Source organism: Palaemon carinicauda, chromosome 7, assembly GCF_036898095.1.
Source record: "Palaemon carinicauda isolate YSFRI2023 chromosome 7, ASM3689809v2, whole genome shotgun sequence".
NCBI lineage: Eukaryota > Metazoa > Arthropoda > Malacostraca > Decapoda > Palaemonidae > Palaemon > Palaemon carinicauda.
The window spans coordinates 5138816-5159059 of NC_090731.1; the positions used below are offsets into that span (position 1 = coordinate 5138816).

The window sequence follows — 20244 nt, forward strand, 5'->3', positions numbered from 1 at the left end:
GAGGGGTCAGGTAATTCCTACGGAATGGACCCTCCACAAGGACGTGTGCAAGAGTCTTTGGGCGACTTGGGGTCAACCCACCATAGACCTCTTTGCAACCTCGATGACCAAGAGACTTCCAATCTATTGCTCTCCAGTCCCAGACCCAGCAGCAATACACAGACGCATTTCTCCTAGATTGGTCTCATCTGGACTTATATGCATTCCCACCATTCAAGATTGTCAACAAAGTACTGCAGAAGTTCGCCTCTCACGAAGGGACAAGGTTGCTCCCCTCTGGCCCGCGAGAGAGTGGTTCACCGAGGTACTTCGATGGCTGGTAGACTTTCCAAGAAGTCTTCCTCTAAGGGTAGATCTGTTACGTCAGCCCCACGTAAAGAATGTACACCTAAACCTCCCCGCTCTTCGTCTGACTGCCTTCAGACTATCGAAAGACTCTCAAGAGCTCGAGGCTTTTCGAAGGAGGCAGCCAGTGCGATTGCAAGAGCGAGGAGAGCTTCTACCATTAGAGTATACCAGTCGAAGTGGGAAGTCTTTCGAGACTGGTGCAAGTCAGCATCTGTGTCCTCGTCCAGTACCTCTGTAGCCCAAATCGCTGATTTTCTCTTACATCTGAGAAAGGTTCGCTCCCTTTCAGCTCCCACGATCAAGGGCTACAGGAGCATGTTGGCTTCGGTCTTTCGGCATAGAGGCTTAGATCTTTCCAACAATAAAGATCTCCAAGATCTCCTTAAGTCTTTTGAGACCTCTAAGGAACGTCGTTTGGCAACTCTTGGATGGAACTTAGACGTGGTCCTAAGGTTCCTCATGTCAGACAGGTTTGAGCCATTACATTCAGCCTCCCTGAAGGATCTCACTCTCAAGACACTTTTCCTAGTGTGCTTGGCCTCGGCTAAAAGAGTCAGTGAACTTCATGCCTTCAGTAAGAACATCGGCTTTTCTACAGAAAAAGCCACTTGTTCTCTTCAACTTGGTTTCCTGGCCAAAAATGAACTGCCTTCTCGTCCTTGGCCTAAATCTTTTGATATTCCTTGCTTATCAGAGATCGTAGGCAACGAACTGGAAAGAGTATTATGTCTTGTTAGAGCTCTTAAGTTCTATTTAGCTCGTACTAAGTCATTACGAGGTGAATCTGAGGCATTATGGTGCTCAGTTAAGAAACCATCATTGCCTATGTCAAAGAATGCTTTGTCATATTTTATCAGATTTTTAATACGAGAAGCTCATTCTCACTTGAATGAAAAAGACCGATGTTTGCTTAAGGTTAAGACGCACGAAGTTAGAGCTATAGCAACCTCCGTGGCCTTCAAGCAAAATAGATCTCTGCAAAGTATGATGGACGCGACTTTTTGGAGAAGCAAGTCAGTGTTCGCGTCATTTTACTTAAAAGATGTCCAGACTCTTTACGAGGACTGCTACACACTGGGTCCATTCGTTGCAGCGAGTGCAGTAGTGGGTGAGGGTTCTACCACTACACTTCCCTAATTCCAATATCCTTTTTAATCTGTCTCTTGAAATGTTTTTAATATTGTTTTTTGGGTTGTACGGAAGGCTAAGAAGCCTTTCGCATCCTGGTTGATTTGGCGGGTGGTCAAAGTCATTTCTTGAGAGCGCCCAGATTAGGGGTTTGATGAGGTCCTGTTTGTATGGGTTGCAACCCTTGATACTTCAGCTCCTGGGAGTCTTTCAGCATCCTAAGAGGATCGCTGGGCTTCGTGAGGAAGACAGACTTACAAGGCAGAGTAATCGTCCAAGTCAACTTCCTTACCAGGTACCTATATATTTGGGTTTTGTTATATTGATAACTGTCAAAAACTCTAAGCATATACGCTGTAAACTTAATTAACTCTGGTCTCTACCCACCGCCTTGGGTGTGAATCAGCTATTATATATTCACCGGCTAAGTTAAATATTTAAAAATTATATTTTAATTATAAAATAAATTTTTGAATATACTTACCCGGTGAATATATAAATTAAAGGCCCTCCCTTCCTCCCCAATAGAGACGCAGCGGGACGAGAAGAATTGAAGGCTTGTTTACATGCATGTGTGGTATCTGGCCGATAGTTGGCGCTGGTGGGCACACCCGCAACCTTCATAGCGATCGCTCGCGAGTTTTTGTGTGTGTTTTCTGTCGAGCCGCTGGAGCAGCAGCTATTATATATTCACCGGGTAAGTATATTCAAAAATTTATTTTATAATTAAAATATCATGATTCATTCAAAAGGCCACAAAACCTAACACACAGCCACCTAACCTAACCTAGTAGTTCCCAGGTTTGCAGACCTAGCCCGGCAGCCTTCCCATATCACAGACCTAGCAGGGGGGGAGGCAAGTCTCCCGGACCCCCTTCCCAGGTCACAAACCCTAAAAGTAAATCATAAATAAAGCCCTGCCTTATTTCCTTTATATGCACTAACATTGTAACTACAATAGGGTCTTAATAGTGAATTACAAATAATGTCTTACCTTACCTGCGGATGTATGCGAACAGTGGTATGTAAACAAACAAACGAGAAATAACTCGGGAGCATAGAAGGCAAATATTTTGTGTAATTTTTGTGTGGATTTATTATGCGTCCCAGAGAATAATGTATAGAAATGGAAGTGTTAGTTTTACCATTATTTATAGATTTCCCAGTAAATTTTCCCCACCCAAAACCCTGGTTCCCACTGGGTAGCTCCCATTACCTTAGAATATATTAGGGTATATTTTATTGACTTTATTTGCAATGGAAATAATGGTCTTTTTTGAAGAAAACATAAGTTTTTCTATATAAAACTCCATTTCTTTATTAGTAAAGGTTTTCCTGTGTTGTTCTATAATAATACCTATTTATGTGGAAAACAGAACACTTTCTGGCATTCTGCAACAACTGTTTCAATTGATTAGGGTCGTGGATATCATCATCACCTAATGGAATATAAATAAACAGGCCGGGTCATCTACTGTTGTACAGTCCTCACGAGCAGTCTAATAACAATCTTCTATCACAGGCCTGATCAACAACAAGTCCACATTCAAAAAAATTCTCTCTCCAAAGGAGGAATTATGGCCTGGAAAAAAACAAAAACAAAAAACAACACTCCTAGCTAACTTAGATATCACACTATAATAAAAAATAAATGATTGATTGTTTCTATCATTCACAATCACTCCAAGCAAAGGTAAACAATACTTGTACCTACTGATTACTGTATATGAATAGACACTTCCTAAGTTGGTTGAAAGTAATTATAATCCAGCGCTCACAAGCACAACTGCCTCTGCCTGCAGTCAGTCAAAAATGACTGCCCAAGACATTCATTACTGTCCTAAACTAGCTACCAAAAAAAAAATGTAAACAAACAATCTCAACTATACCAACAGTCTTTCTCACTACAAACAATTGTTACATCAATTACCTCTTGCTCGTTGGCTTGTCTCTCTCTCTCTCTCTCTCTCTCTCTCTCTCTCTCTCTCTCTCTCTCTCTCTCTCTCTCTCTCTCTCTCTCTCTCTCAAAAGGATTTGGCAAACAATGAAAAAAAAATACAAAATAAATTAAAATGTTGATGCTCCATAAAGAGGTCATCGGCCTCATCTACCAGGTGAAATGAGAAATCTTTTGTCGTTGGTAAAGGGTGTCTTTCCTCGTGGACCTACTATCCTTTTATTGCTGAGTTTTTCCTTTACCTCTGGGAGGAAAAACTCTGCTTAGTGTCAGCTGTGAAAGGCTATTGCTCAGCTTTAAATGAGGTATTACATTGAAAGGAGTCAACATTTTCTTTCAGTGGAGTTGTCTATGCTTATATGGAGCTTTGAGCAAGTTTGCCCCCAGTCTGAAGTTGGACCATCTCCGTAGAATGTTATGGAAGTCCTGTGTTCCCTCAAAGGAGCCCCGTATGAACCGCTCAGTCGAGCCTCTGTCTGAGACTTGGCCCATTAGACAGTCTTTTTGTTCGCCCTGAGCTAAGAGAGTCAGTGAGTTGTATGGTCTTTCCTATGACATTGCCAATTCAAGGGGAAAGGGCCAGGTTTCGTTCAATTTCTTCCCAGAGTTTATTGTGAATGCTCAAAATCTGGGGGTCTCGGACCCCAGATTCAGGTTTGTATGGTTAGGAAAAATACAAATTGATTAAAAATTTTTTGACATATTGCTATTGCTTCAGTAATGGACTAGTTGCGTGGCTAGATTCATTGATTTATCCCTATTAAGTTAAGCATTCCATCACGGCTAATAACAGGTTATTATTATAGTACATTTATTATTTTCAAGTTATCTATTTATCAGTGGCATTTAGCACTACATGATAATCATTTTTACAGGGTGATGTGTTGAATAAGTATACTATCATTTGCTATGCTGAGGTTTCTCTTAACTCTTCTTGATGGGCTCTGGAAGTCTTTGCTGGCTATGTTTGGCTTTAGCAGTTCCCAGCCAGCCGTCACAGATCAGCTGGAAGTCTTTGTCAGAACAAATACAGGTGAAAAGGTAAGAATGGTGTTTCAATATCTCCTCAGTGTTTTATTGATTAAAGGTATAACATTGAAAATTTAATTGTAGTCATGCACCAGTTTGAACACTCATCTGAAATATGCACTATGCGAGTATCACCGTATGTTGTGGTGCTGCTAATGTTGGTAAGCTAATTGAGGATGACTTATTGCTCTACTAAATGTTTACATGCACAGTATATTGTCACAAACTTCCTTTAATTAGTGAGCTTTATATGGTGGTTTTAGCTGTAAACATGAACCAAGTATGATTTTTAGTTAACAACTAGTTTTATTCTTTTGCTTTTCATAAAAGTTCACTGTTTAAGTTTATTCTCATGCTATAGGTGCCATTATTATGTAGATGTGAATGAATAAAAATATTTGACTTTATGATGCACTACTATAATAGCTCCTGTTAGTTTTGTATGCTTTTTGTGTAGCATAAATGTTTCATTTGTTTATACCTCAGAGAATGTTCCATAATTTTCAAGAAGGTATACAGGAGGTTCTGGCATCGATTTTGTAAGTGATGGGGAGACATCTTGCTGCCTACTCAAGTTAGTCTTATTCAATGTAACCTTTGGCTCAACTCTGTTTTTACTGGGAATCCTTTTTTTTGTTTCTGCTTGTATATAAACCTTTCATCCATAGTAATAGGAAAATGTCATCAGCAGAGCTGGAATGGTTGTTAAATTCGTTAGCAATGCGCTGTAGATAATAACAGGTAGTGAGCAAGGTAAGTAACCCCATTCCCCCACTTGTCTGAAGCTCTCCACTTTTGTCTTTGACAACGAGTACTAATGTACTGTATGGTACTGTTGCGCTCTAAACCAAAAGTCTTGATCTTTCAATTTTGGTTGCAGAAAGTGAATGTTGACTGTTACTGTTGGTAAATATGAATGTGAAAGAGATTCGTCCTTGCTGGGGAAAGGGTGAATATTGCAATGGGTTTTGGCTAAACTGGCTGTTGATCCATACTCTTTTTACGTCTTTTAGGATGCAGGAATGTTTGTAATCGTCCTGGTGTTCCAACTGTAGGATGTGGCATCCTGTGCAGTGGCAGGCGTATGCCTTGTAGGGGAGGAAGTGAGATAAGCCTTCTCTAGCATTTCTTTTGGCAACACCCAAGAAGACCCCAAAGGAAGTCTTTCACCTCTTTTGTTCCCTCATTAAGTGCAACTGCTACCGCTGCTTCTGGCCATAAGCCTCTGGCTTAGTTCCTGGGAAGTATACGTCAGGAGTGAGGAGACCCCGGATTTATGTTAGTTGGGTTTTCAGATAAAGGTTTTGTGTTGGGTTCCCTCAGTGATCACCTCACCCCAGTAGAAGTTGCGGGCTCTTCTTGTGTTACAGTGCAGCTTGCTACCGATTAGGACCTAAGGAAGGTTTAGGCCTCCTTAGGTACTGAAGGCTACCTCACCTCTGGTGTCCCTAGTGTCAGTGTCTCCCATGGTGATGCCAGTGACTAAGGGTGTATCGGGTGTGACCCCAGTGATCCTCCCTTTAGTGGTGCCCTCTTATATCCTTAAAGCCAAAAGGACTAAAGGCACACCCTTCTACACCAGTGTCAGTGCCAGGAGGAAAAGTTCTGGCACAAGTTGTTGCCATGCCTAAAATTGGGCGTAAGTCAGCTCCAGGGCTGAATGTGTGTGTTTCCTTAGTGCCAGGTGTCACCCCCCTGTATCACCCCTGTGTATGCTTCTGTTACCCTTGTACTTGTCACCCCAAATGTTGTGCCCCCTTTCCCACTGTGCCTGTAATCCCAACCCCTGTGTGTGTGTGTGTTGCAAGCCCCAGTGTATGTGCCTATCCCCTCCCCTGTGACAGTGTTTCCCAGTGTTGTGGTTTCTGTTGGAGCATCCATGGTTGCTCAGACCTCGACTCATATGCTTGTAGAGAGAGCCTAAGGTGAGGGTTGGTAAGAGGATGAAATGTGTGCTTTCTTCTTTCACCTACTCCTCTTTGTCTTCCAACTTGGATTCTGACACTTATTCTTAGAAGAGGAAGAGGTTGATGAAGTCCAGGAAAGCTAGTCCAGTCATATGAAAAGTGCTTCTTATGAAACCACATCTCTTTTGGGGTGGGTGGGTGATACCCGAGTCTGGCTGGAGCCACGGGCCCCTAATTTCGGACCCTGTTTTATAACTCGTGCCAGTGACCCGTATTTCCTCGGCTACCCTGATAACCAGGCAGGCCAGAAGTGTCCGGCCTTGTGCATCTGTTCCCTAGGTGTTGGAGGAGCTTCCCCGCCCTCCCTCACTCTTTCTACCTGGACAATAGGCTCATGCTCCCCTCTCAGGTTATGATACTTTGGAAGTCTGAATTAAGAGGATGGCACAGCTTAAAGCTGTAATTACTCACTTGCATGCAATGGAAGATCATAAGTTCGAAGCAAAGGGACCTGTGCGCCAGAGATATGGTGACATAGCTTTTTACTTTCCTATCTCATTCCTTCACTAATGGTCTTTGCATTTCCGTATAGCGAACAACATCCTGACTGTGTGGTTCACCGACAATCAATCTATTCGCAACATTACTAAATCGCAAGCTTCCACTATACAGTACTGTACTACTCACCAGTGCCAGACTCATAAGTGGCATTCGAGGATGCCTTCCAGCATCCCTGGGATGGTCTCAATGTCTTATGTTTTTCACCGATCTGCCTGATAAGTAGTATCTTGAACCAAGTCCGGTCTACTCCCAACCTTAAAATGACTCCAATAACCCCAAAGTAGATTGGTGTCCGGACATTCTAATCCTTCTAATAGAGACTCCGAGAGAATTACCTCCTCTCTCTCACTTCTTGTTCCAACCACACATCTAGATATTCCACACCTAGGTGTAATCACTTTGGCTTCATGCATGGAGGTTATCCAACATCTCCTCTTAGAGAAAGTCTGTTGACGCAGTTATGTGAGAGATGTCTGAATACCTCTGGAAATCTTCAATGTTACTATTCAGAGACTTTCTGCTCCGCATCCTTTATTGCATGGGCTGTAGACCCGATTGTACTGCCAAATCATTGGTGAATCAGGTGTAAAGAGCAGTGACTCTGCACCTCTCACAAGGGTCTGAGTTTTTGGTAGCCTGGGATAAGTACCTAGCCAGTTGGAGTAGGGACTTCCTCCCCACCAAGGATAAGTCTCCTGTGTAATGACGAGGTTTATATATTTTTTGCCGAGCAAATGACAGATTTAAAGATAATTTGTATTTAAAAGTGAGTCCTTTCCTCATACTTTCCCGCCATCACCTATCCCCTAGAAAGTCCGGATGCAATCAAAACGAGTGCTCGATGGACAAGCAGCGGGATAGGGCTTTCCGCTTCTGGCGACCTGTTTACACCTTGTTTTAAAAGTTTAACTACTGTGTTCTCCAGTTTTGTGGATATTCTCTTCTGTGTAAAGGTCTCAGGTTTGTTTAGTTGGGAAAAATACAAATTATACAAATTATCGTCAAATTTGTCCTTTTTTTGACACCACAGAAGCTACATAAATTATTTAAAACATTATTGCCAAACTGTTTCAGTAGCATTGACTTCATTATTACAAGTTTACCTTCTCTGTATGTGACATGTGTCTTGTAATAGAATAGAAAATAATACCTGATATATACTGTTTTCCATAATTCAGCACGCTTAGAATTTTTGTATTTGCAGATAAATGTTTGCCTCAGAACAACCTGGAATATTTTCCAAATAAAAAAGTCACTGGCTCCAAAACTCAACAGTTCAGAAGAAGATTTAAGGATTATATTTGCTGGAAAGGAACTTCCCAATGATATGGTGTGTAATACTTATAACTGCATTTTGTATTGTAGATTTCATTTACTCTTGTTTCTCTGGAAGTTTTATCAAGGGAGTCATTTTGAATTAGGGTACACCCTGTGTAAAATTTCCATTTATAGATTGTAGTTTTATCGTATAGAAATATAGACCATTCTTATTTTTCCTACAGGAATAGAAACCTTTGTCCTTCAATAGAGGTATGATTAAAGTGGAGCTGGAATCTTGTCTTTTACAATTTTAATGAGGTCTCGGTAGTTACTGGCAGGCGGCAGGTAATTCCTGCTCGCCTGTTGTCTCTCCTTTGTCCTTTGGGATACTGTATAAGAAGGACTCCTTTCCATCTGCGAAAAGATCTAATGAACTTGTGGAATAACCTAATTTTCTGAAGGATCCTTCACCACCCAAATGGAAAAAACATAAATTCCCATATTTTGAGGAGGAACATGATTCTTACTTACAGCTTTCCTGCAAACATTTATGCTTCTTCTGTGTGTGCCTACTAGCACCCATGAGAGCTCACTTTTAGTTTGTATAAGACTCTGCTCTTTCTCCTGTCACTGCTTTCGCCTTAGCACATCAGCACACGCAGGATTATGAGCATAGTAGGTCTCGCCAACACACCTCATCAAAGACACAAACCAATGAATGGGATCCTGCTTATGCTTGTTCTAGTGCCCCTACACGCAGTAGTACTGTACTTCAAAGTTAATACACTCATCTGTTCATAAACTCCCACGAGAGCTCGCCCACACTGTAGTGAACAAGTGCAAGACTTCGGTCCTGTTATCGTGAGCTCCTTAGCGAGTCAGTATGCACAGAATTATGAGCAGGGTGCAAGATGCACACACCATTGCGCCCAAATGCCACACACTCATCTAATCTTGAATTGGCATATGATGAGAGAGAGTTAACGTTCACTTGCATCCAGTATAGAACGAGCACACAATTTTATGATCACACTAAATAAATCTCTCATTGGTTTGCCATGGGAAGTAGATACCTCAATATTAGAAGTTATTCTAGTATGCCCACCTGCTTCTGATGACATGCGTTTGTTTATAGATCTTTGAACATGCTTGTCCATTACTGTGCTCTTTGATGGCAACAGGCTACCTACACAGTTAATAATAAGATAATCACGTGTCTCGGACAGTCAGTTTCATGAGGAGACATAAGGACCCCCACCAGTTTCAAGACAAGAACTTTGGAACACAGGTATGTAGGCTCTCCGGTCGAGTCCCGGTCCCCAGAGAATTCTCCGATTTGCTCTCAATATAGGTGAACGCATTTGCTAGAAGGGGAATGGATGCCACAGTCTTCTTGGGATAAGGTCCAGGAACTCTCTCCTATATCATGGACTGTTGTAAGCTCTCACCCATCGAGAATCAGAGGGTCAGGTGATCTATAACAGCAGAACTATACAGCCTTAAGGGAGTTTGTGTACCTGATAAAACACAAATCCTTGAAGCTGTCCTTTCTCAGAGGGAGTGCAGGAGAGAGAGAAAAGGTAGGAGGACATAGCCAAAAATTAGGTATGATCCTTGCACTAGGGAGAGTCCTCCTCGTGGCCCTAGAGTTAAGTCCTCTTACGTTAAACATTCCAATATCTTGAGCTCTTTGAGACCATCGGAGAATGAGAGTGTCATCCCCTCAGTGGCACAGGAATTGTCCCTGTTGCCGAAGGATAGCATGGCAGCCAGGTCAGTATCCAGGCTAAAGGAGGGTAACTCTGGAAAGGGAACCTTCTGAAGGCTTGTCTTGATCCCAAATAATAATTTTGAAACATCAATTCTAGTCCATTCATCAAAATCATGGGATATGATTGTGGTCAGGAAGTTCGTATGATTGGCCTTGATTTCAGTGCTGCCTTTGACCGTGTTAATCATGAGGCCCTGGGTTGTTTCTTAGCATTATTATTGATTTTTTTTAAGTAATAGATCTCAAAGAGTTGTTGTTGATGGGGCACCATAGTGAGTATAGGAATGTGATATCTGGTGTTCCACAGGGTAGTGTTTTTGGCCCATTAATTTTCATACTATATACACATGACATGTGGTTTGGCCTAGAAAACAAGCTTGTTGCATATGCAGATGATGCTACTCTCTTTGCATCAATTCCATCCCCTGAATGTAGATCTGGGGTTGGTGAATCCCTTAATAGAGATTTAGCTAAAGTTAGTGCATGGTGCAAATTATGGGGTATGAAATTGAATCTTAACAAAACTCAAAGTATGATTGTAAGTAGGTCAAGGACGGGGGCTCCTCAGCATCTGGATCTCAGAATTTGTATGACTCTCTTAAAATTTTAGGTGTGATTCTCGACAGCAAATTTACTTTTGAGAAACACATTAGGTCTGTGTCTTCTTCAATTGCACAAAAAATTGGCTTATTGAGAAAGTCTTACAAGATTTTCGGTGATCAATCTATTCTGAAGAAGTGTTTTAATTCTTTCATTCTACCTTGTTTCAAGTACTGTTCTCCTGTCTGGCATTCAGCTGCTGATTCTCATCTTAATTTGTTGGACAGAAACTTACGGTCTATTAAATTAAATTTCTTATTCCTGATCTAGATATTAATCTTAGGCATCGTCGTTTAATTAGTTTATTATGCATGTTGCATAAGATTTTTCATAACTCTGACCATCCTTTACATTCAGATCTCCCTGGACAATTCTATCCTGTTCGTAATACTAGGCAGGCAGTTAATTCTAATAGCCAGGCCTTCTCCATCATGAGGCTCAATACTACACAGTATTCTAGAAGTTTTATTCCAGCTGTTACCAAGTTGTGGAATGATCTTCCTAATCGGGTAGTTGAATCAGTAGAACTTCAAAAGTTCAAAGTTGGAGCAAATGTTTTGATGTTGACCAGGCTGACATGAGTCTTTTTGTTATTTATATATGACATATCTGTTTTTGACGTTGTTAATAGTTTATATAGGACATATCTGTTTTGACGCTGTTACTGTTTTTAGAATGATATATTGTTAAGTTTTTCTCATCATTTATTTATTTCCTTATTTCCTTTCCTCACTGGGCTATTTTTCCCTGTTGTAGCCCTTGGGCTTATAGCATCTTGCTTTTCCAACTAGGGTTATAGCTTGGCTAGTAATAATAATAATAATGATAATATGTAGTATGTACAGTTCTTGAATAAGTGATGCTCCCAGGTACATTAGTTACTGTTGACTTTTAACTTTTGGCAACACGTTTTACCATAACTTTTCAGTTCCTACCATTCTTGAATAAGGTGAATAGAAGATGAGGAGTATGGCCCAGGGTCAGAAAATTCCTTGAACATATTTGTTGAGAAAAGCTCTTTATTAATATCCTTGTCAGCTGAAATTTTTGTCTCCACTTTTTCGTAGCAGAAAGCTTTGGATACAGGAGTAATCTTAGCAGTTTGCTTGGAACCTAACTATAGTTAAGGTTTTTAAGGTGATGCAGTAGAGATATACTTCTTTGTTTGCTTCTTTCCTTTTGGAGAGTGATACAATTACTCTTCACTGGTTTGGCATTGGCCCTCTCAAGCATACATGGGCGAGGTCGGACAGTCTCTCGTAGCATTTTGTTTTTGTGCCTTATAACAAGATCTTGCTTGTAGGAGTAGTGGTCTTACCTACATACCCCCTTTCACAATGCCAAGTTTTGCTAAGAAATGCTGGTGTATGACAGACTTGTGATTGGCTCAATTATGAAATATTTTAGAGGCTTTAAGACAACTTATATATTTGTTGTAATAGTTACCATTAACTGGCTTTTCTGTTAATATAGCAGTGATCAGTGTTTTTTAGGTAATCCTCATTAAATTATACTTCATGAATTGGTTTGTTTACCTGTAAGGCAGCTGAGGAAAATGAAGCCATGAGCTAACAGCATGTTCACTCTTCACACGGGTGAGGACTGTGCCTGGTCATTGGGAACTGTTTTTTCTTTTACACTACTATGATTGAATTTTTTAAACTTCATTGAATGACTAGCAATGAATTTTGGGTAAGTGTTAAAATAGATATAATTTTATTTTAATAATTAGGTTAATTTGAACTTGGCGTTTTGATTAAAATTACAGTAATGATATGCTTGTTTAAGTTTACTTTCATATTTTTTTTTTATGCTTTTGAGATCCTTATCAAATATTTCCATTAAAAATTCACTGAAAAGCTGAAGAAATTGTCCAACCTGAATTGAGGATTAGTGTATCAGATTAGTTGTACTGTAGTTCCAAGGGTTTATTTTTAATGTCTCAGCTATGTCAAAGTTACTTCTTATTACAAGACAAGTAGATCATTGATAGTGATAGAAGCAAAGAATATTTTGTCATGAATCGATAAAATGAAATGATATTGAAACTGTATTAGAAACATTTAGTAATGTAAAGAAAGAATGAGCTGGCCTGATTGGTAATGTCTCTGCCTGGTGTTTGCCAGTCGGGGGTTTGAGTCCCGCTCAGACTCGTTAGTGCCATTAGTGTCTGCAACCTTACCATCCTTGTGAGCTAAGGTTTGGGGGAGCCTATAGGTCTATCTGCTGAGTCATCAGCAGCCACTGCCTGGCCTTCCCTTGTCCTAGCTTGGGTGGAGAGGAGTCTTGGGCGGTGATCATATAATATATGGTCAGTCTCTAGCGGATTGTCCTGATTGCTAGGGCAATGTCACTGTCCCTTGCCTCTGCCATTCATGAGTGACCTTTAAACCTTTAAACTAGTTAGCTTATGTTTATATTTGATTTCCCATAATCTAGGTAATTGGTCAGTGTGATCTAGGTCATCATTCTACTCTTCATGCCATCCGTGTGGTTGCCAACAAAACCAGTACACCCACTCCAAATGTTGAGACCAAATTGAATATTAGTGACGAAGCAAAAGGTGCAAGTTCCTCCCCGAAAAATGTACAAGTAAGTTATCCTTAAAGGAAGATCTGTACTAAGTTTATTTATATTTTATAAGTTTGTACATATGATTTGAAATACTAATGAGCTCATTGCACGTGTAAATGTAAATTACAAGCTGATTGATTACTGATTAAAAGGCCATTATGTTTGTTCAGTCCCAGTTTACGAAATTGAATTACTTGTTGAAATGATAAGCGTGGCAGAGTGAAAACTCTGTCCTGCTCTCTCACCTTTGATAGTTATAATTTTCATTATTTATTTGGTTAAGAAGGTATGTGAGAACCAGTCCTCTTTCATCTGATCAGAAGTACAGTTAATATTCTCCGAATTTAATTGCTTTCAACAAAAATAATTATTACAGTACTGTATAATATTAAATTTTAGGATTTAGAGGTTATTGAGAGCAGTTAAACAGATTTCCAGAAAATATATTTTGATTAAGAGTAGCATGTTTGCATGTTGTTTATCAGGAATGTGTGGACTGGCATATTCAACTAATCTTTTTATAACATCTTTTGTGTAATTGGTTGGTATGGTTAGGGCCGCTGTGTCGGCTCACCCCATATATATTGACAAAGGAATTCTCTAAATGGAAGACGACCTGTGAATAGTGGTTTTCACACGCCCTTCCTTTATACACGACGCCCTTAGGGGTGCTCGCGCGAGGGTAGTAACCTCTGCATTCCATGCTTTAACTTTCTCTGGTATATTTGGAAGTTATTTATATCAGAAAAGTGACAAGAAGGACCTTTTCACCGGGAGATACAGGTCTCTCCCCAGAAATAGATTTTTCTTTCGTCAAAATCCCTTTTTTATTATCCTTAGTTGTCTTTTACTTGTGTATGCTTATGAAAAGATCACATCTCTATTATTATTATTATGGTTATTCATAGTGGGCTTGCATTCATGTGGAAGGAGCCAAATGATGAAAACTTGGATAACAAGCTTCCACAATAGAATGCAAGAACTTCACCATATGTGAAAAAAGAAAAGAGATTAAAGAAGATAGAGTAAAAAAAGAGATTGAAGAGAGTGTGAGATTGTATCCGCAAGAAAGGGTGCTTGAAAAGCCATGGTAGAGAAGTTATGAAACAACCCACAGTTAAGAACAATAGTTTTATGGTCACCGGCAGCTACAAGTAAAGTAAATGGGGTGCATTATTTTGGAAAAGCGTGAAGCGCTTGCTACTGAGTTACTTGTTATGTAGGTTTATAAATAAGATTTACTCTTAATGAGAAGTTGGGGCTTATCAATCTAAAAAGTAACTTTCCTTGCTATACAGTACTTCCTTAGGCAAAATTTTTCATGCCTGAGATAAAATTGAAAATGTATTATTATTCTGCGGATGATTTATGATATTTGATATAATATTCTATGCCTCTTGTGTCGCTTATAGGTTGCTTCCCCTGAAACTTCCCATTCATCACTTCACAATGACGAGCCACACTCATTGGCATCCGATGGAAGTCCGGGAGTGTCACCCATACCAAGAAAAACATGTGGCAGGTTACTTTGTGATGCATCCACTGTTATTACAATACAGATGACAGAAGCAGAGCAGAAGAAACTTAGAGACTTAAAGGTAATTAATTGTTTTTTATTTCTAAACAAGTACTACAGCAGTAATTGTTTTTCTTATATAGCAGTAATATTTTGTTATTACTCTCAAAGCCTGGTTTTATATCAATGTATACCCTAAAACTAAAACTTTTTTGTTTTCTATACTTTCAGTACCCGTATTGAGTTAATCATGCACTTATTGGCAATAACCTTTGCTTGGGTATGCCCCATTGTCTTTTCAGTTCTCTCGTCTTTGTATTAGTTACTAGTAACGATTTGTACCCCTTCCAGATTGAGTAGTTTTGTGGATTTAGTAGTTTATGAGTAATAATAATAATTATCTTTTTCTGTATTTGTTAGTAATTCCTGTGAAAATTGTTCAAGAATGTTTTTGCTAGGAGAGTCTGATCTTCATTCTCTGTCTCCTGCCAGATTATTGTGGTTTAGATAATCATTGTGAAGAATGTATCCATTTATTGTTCCTCGTGTAGAGATGTTTGTTCAGATGGTAGTTGACTATGTTAATAGTTCCGAACATAAAAAGAAATGGATTAACATTTAGTTGAGGGGAAAATCCAGTGAAGACTAGGCTCGTTGGTCTCGGTGAGGAGAAGATATTCTCTCTAGCTTTAGCAAGCTTTCAGGGTTTAGTGGAAATGAACGTCACTAGATTTTTACCTATTTTGCTATGATTGTTAAATCTAAGACCTCTGATTCTTTGTGCAAATGCAGTGTTTCTAGCCTATACTGCTCTACTTTGAACCCAGGCTAACCGATTTAAGTTTTGTCAAGTGGTTCTAGTGCACCATTTGGTAAGACTTCTGATGGTGCAAAGCGCTGATGAGCTTGATCGCCTCCACATGAGCCTCACACTTTCAAGTTACTTCAGTTCCTTTTCCTCACTGGGCTATTTTCCCTATTGGGAATCCTGGGCTTGTAGCATCCTGCTTTTCCAACTAGGATTGTAGCTTAGCAAGTAATGATAATAATAATAATAATGTAGCGATGCAATCATAATTTTGTGATCTGGTCTGAATTTTGAGGCTTTTGAATTTTACGATAGAAAACCGAGCTGTTAGACTCGATTTTATATCCCTCTGCTCCCTTGAAGTAAGCTTTCATGATTAACCACTTTATACTGTACCTATATTAATGTGGTCAAATATAGTACAATTTCATCAGAACAGTTAAGATCATTTTTAGATTAATCTTTTAAAGCTTCAAAGTGTGCGGAGGGGATGAATCATGTATAGGATAGCAGTGAGTTTGGGTTAATGTAGGCTCTGCCACCAGCACATCTTGGCTTTTCCCTAGCGACATTAAAGTAGGTGCTAGTACATACATATACCAAGGCACTTCCCCCAATTTTGGGGGGTAGCCGACATCAACAAAGAAACAAAAACAAAAAGGGGACCTCTACTCTCTACGTTCCTCCCAGCCTAACAAGGGACTCAACCGAGTTCAGCTGGTACTGCTAGGGTGTCACAGCCCACCCTCCCACATTATCCACCACAGATGAAGCTTCATAATGCTGAATCCCCTACTGCTGCTACCTCCGCGGTCATCTAAGGCATCGGAGGCAGCATCAGGGCCTACCGGAACTGCGTCACAATCGCTCGCCATTCATTCCTATTTCTAGCACGCTCTCTTGCCTCGCTCACATCTATCCTCCTATCACCCAGAGCTTCCTTTACTCCATCCATCCACCCAAACCTTGGCCTTCCTCTCGTACTTCTCCCATCAACTCTTGCATTCATTACCTTCTTTAGCAGACAGCCATTTTCCATTCTCTCAACATGGCCAAACCACCTCAACACATTCATATCCACTCTAGCCGCTAACTCATTTCTTACACCCGTTCTCACCCTCACCACTTCGTTCCTAACCCTATCTATTCGAGATACACCAGCCATACTCCTTAGACACTTCATCTCAAACACATTCAATTTCTGTCTCTCCATCACTTTCATTCCCCACAACTCCGATCCATACATCACAGTTGGTACAATCACTTTCTCATATAGAACTCTCTTTACATTCATTCCCAACCCTCTATTTTTTACTACTCCCTTAACTGCCCCCAACACTTTGCAACCTTCATTCACTCTCTGACGTACATCTGCTTCCACTCCACCATTTGCTGCAACAACAGACCCCAAGTACTTAAACTGATCCACCTCCTCAAGTAACTCTCCATTCAACATGACATTCAACCTTGCACCACCTTCCCTTCTCGTACATCTCATAACCTTACTCTTACCCACATTAACTCTCAATTTCCTTCTCTCACACACACTTCCAAATTCTGTCACTATTATTATTGCTAAGCTATGCCATAACCCTAGTTGGAAACGTAAGATGCTACAAGCTCAAGGGCTTCAACAGGAAAAAATAGCCCAGTGAGGAAAGGAAGCAGGGAAATAAATAAACGATATGAGAAGAAAACACCAACATTAAAATAATTATTTGATTTATAAACTATAAAAGGACTAATGTAAGCCTGTTCAACATAAAAATATTTGCTGCGAGTTTGAACTTTTGAAGTTTTTCTGATTCAACTACCCGATTAGGAGGATCATTCCACAACTTGGTCACAGATGCTAGTACCATACTAAAATAAGTTCCTTGCCTAGTGCAGATGCAAAAGCTAGAGTTAGAAGTAAACAAAGGAAAGCCTTTAGTTATCTTTTTAGAAGTCACCGTTTTGTGAGGATATTAAGGAGGATAAGCTCAAGTCTTATGAGGTAACTAATTTTTAAGGAAACATTTCTTGATGGTATCCAGATAAGTTACTTGAGGTAAGCTCTGATACTGTACTGCTATTTCTTTAAGTCATCTCTTGATTTTTCAGTCATATATAAAACATTAAATGTGTATAAGATTTGATGTACTTTGGCATTACTAATGTAAATTAGAAAATTACGAGTCGCTATAATGTTTATGGAGATTATAAATATTCACATAGGGTGTAGCTCGTTACTTACTCGGGACTCTCTACAACCCAACAATATACGGTAGTCTACAATAAGGTACACTGCATCTGTACTTCCCAAATTCAAATGTATTATTATAGAGTATCTGGAAGCCATTTAAAATTATATGATGTGCATTATTAAAGGAGCATTGATATGGATAAGAATATCTATTCTTCAAGAGGTCATAATTGACAAGAGAAATGTTACAATTCTGAGCTAAGAATTGTTAAAAGGTGAAAGGTTTGCCGTAAACTTCATACACATTCCTTTTTGGAAAAATAAATATGGTGATTTGTCAGAGAATAGATTTCTTTGCCCTGTGAGAGCTGTTAAGTGTTATTTAGACAAGACTGAATGTATTAGGAGAAAGGTTCTTGATTTATTTTGTTGGGTTAGGATTTTGAATTGTCCTCTTTCCACCACAAATACTAGTCATTTCTTGTTAAAAGTCTAGCCATAGGGGCTCACAGAAAGTTGGATCCAAGTAGTATCAAACACTTGAAGGTTAGGTTTTATGATATTGAAAGTGCACCTACATCTCTTGATTTCTTTAGTAATCTGTCTAAGGAAAGAATTTAGTGGTAGTTCAATGGCGTATCAAGATGGTTTTTGCTAAGGAATATCTTAGAGAAACATGATTTTCTTATCAAGATTTCTGGTCTTTTATTTGTGTAAATATAATCAAGTCATAGTATTAGCTTTTAATTTTGAAAATACAGTGTTGGGTAAGTTATAAAATTGTAGTTTGATAGTGGGCTTGTATTTGGTTCACAATCTGGAGGCTCAAGTTATTACCTCTTATTTAGTGATGATTGGTTACTGTGGTGCAAGACCAAAAGATGAATTTCAGGATTAGTTAGTTTATTAGTTTACGACCTTATATTTCCTATTACTTTCCTTCCTTGACCCACCTCAATCAGAGTGTGGGAATGAACATTATGAACATCAGGGGAGTTTCATAAAAAATAAAAAAAAATTGTCATCTCTATACTCACTTGATGTCCATATACATGCCCCTCTTGTTCCCACTGACTAGTAATGTCAAAAGGATATGGATTTAGTTTTGACTTTGAGATTTAAAAGACAGAGGGGCTGCTGTGTACGGAAACTGATGTTATTGCCATTAACCGCCAAATTGAAAGGAAAGAAAATGGGAAATTTTCAGTTTTAGGATGCTGTATATATGTTGATATAAAACCTGGCTTTGAGAGAGGAGCCTTTTGAACATCTGTTGAGTACTTTGTAAATATAATAGATTTTATTTTTTTTAATTCCATTTTTCTTTAATTTTGCAGACAAACGATGGCATTGGAGAACGTCCTCATTTTTATGTTTATTGTGTAAAGCCATGTAACTCGGTGAGAGTTGGAAAGCTAAGAGTACGATGTGCAACATGCAAACAAGGGGCTTTAACTTTACATCGGGATCCATGTAACTGGCAGGATGTTCTAAACCCAAGACAGGTAAGTGCTTAGCTTTAGATTTAATAAATATACAGATTCTTTTTCAGGGATGAATATTTCTATGCTGAGTTTTTTTTATTACATTTTAGGTTTAGTAATAAAGCTATTAATCAAATATTTTCACTTATTCCTGTTTTTTTTTTGCAAAGATCTCTTGTGTGGTTACATTGAAAGGATGTCTTCAGTTGTGAATGAATGGTTTACTAGTAACTTTTACATAATATGCCATAATTGGTAGTGAGGCTTATGGATTTGTACTGTTGACTTGATACAGTAGTCTGTCATCATTGTCAGAGCTGCCCAATGAGGGAGAGGGTGATGGAATTTATACCAACCCATTGATCATCATATGCAAGGTATATAATTCCTGACCAATATCCCATTCAGGGAAAAGGATCCCTCATTTGACCATGCACCAGTCTTATTGCACAGGCCAGGCCTTATTAGTCTATTTATCCCTATGATAGACAGATAGGAGGCTGCTTGAGTCATTGTCTTTGCTTCCGACTGACTGACACTTTCAGGGAAGAAAAATAACCAAACAATTCAGTTCTAAGGGAATTTCTGACCAACCAATTTGGAGTCCCCTTATTTTAAAGGATGAAAGGTTTGTATACTTGTATGAACTAATAACAGATTTTAAAACTGTTTTGTATTTTTCCTAGCTATACAAACCTGAGGCTTTTAAAGTTAAACTTCCCACCTCAACCACCCCTCTTAATCATGAGCCGAAGGTCAAATATGACGTACTTCCAACAGGTTAGGGGTGGGGCTACTCACACGCATTCACTACCTTTTGTTAAATACCTTGTTAACGAATTCAACAGCAGTTCCAGCTCTGTTGAAAGTATATTGCCTATTTTAAAGGAAAAATGCAAAATACTTTTAAGATTTGTTATATTAATCTCTGGAACCATTGTTCAGTTAGTTCTTTGTGCATGTTGAATAGATTTTTTCATGATTTTGACCATTATTTGCCTACATATCTTCCCAGACTGTCATATCTTGTATGTAGTACTGTATCAGATGTGCTGTCAATTCTAACAGTCTTTCCTTCTTCATCATAAGGCTCAATACGACACACTATTCTAGATG

The 20244-nt window shown here is 39.2% G+C and overlaps 1 protein-coding gene across 5 annotated transcripts in view; it reads left to right on the plus strand.

Moving 5' to 3' along the window:
* Positions 1 to 20244, plus strand: part of park (parkin) — a 52561-nt gene that overhangs the window by 7037 nt on the left and 25280 nt on the right. For 2 of the 5 annotated variants that reach the window (XM_068376517.1, XM_068376518.1), the window contains exons 2-6: positions 4309 to 4474; positions 8135 to 8260; positions 13001 to 13153; positions 14548 to 14733; positions 18982 to 19149. In XM_068376517.1, the coding sequence (XP_068232618.1) occupies positions 4343 to 4474; positions 8135 to 8260; positions 13001 to 13153; positions 14548 to 14733; positions 18982 to 19149 (765 nt within the window). In that variant the 5' untranslated portion in view covers positions 4309 to 4342. Of the gene's footprint in view, positions 1 to 4308; positions 4475 to 4948; positions 5037 to 8134; positions 8261 to 13000; positions 13154 to 14547; positions 14734 to 18981; positions 19150 to 20244 lie in introns of those variants that run through there. The other 3 variants (XM_068376519.1, XM_068376520.1, XM_068376521.1) reach the window with 3 other exon arrangements.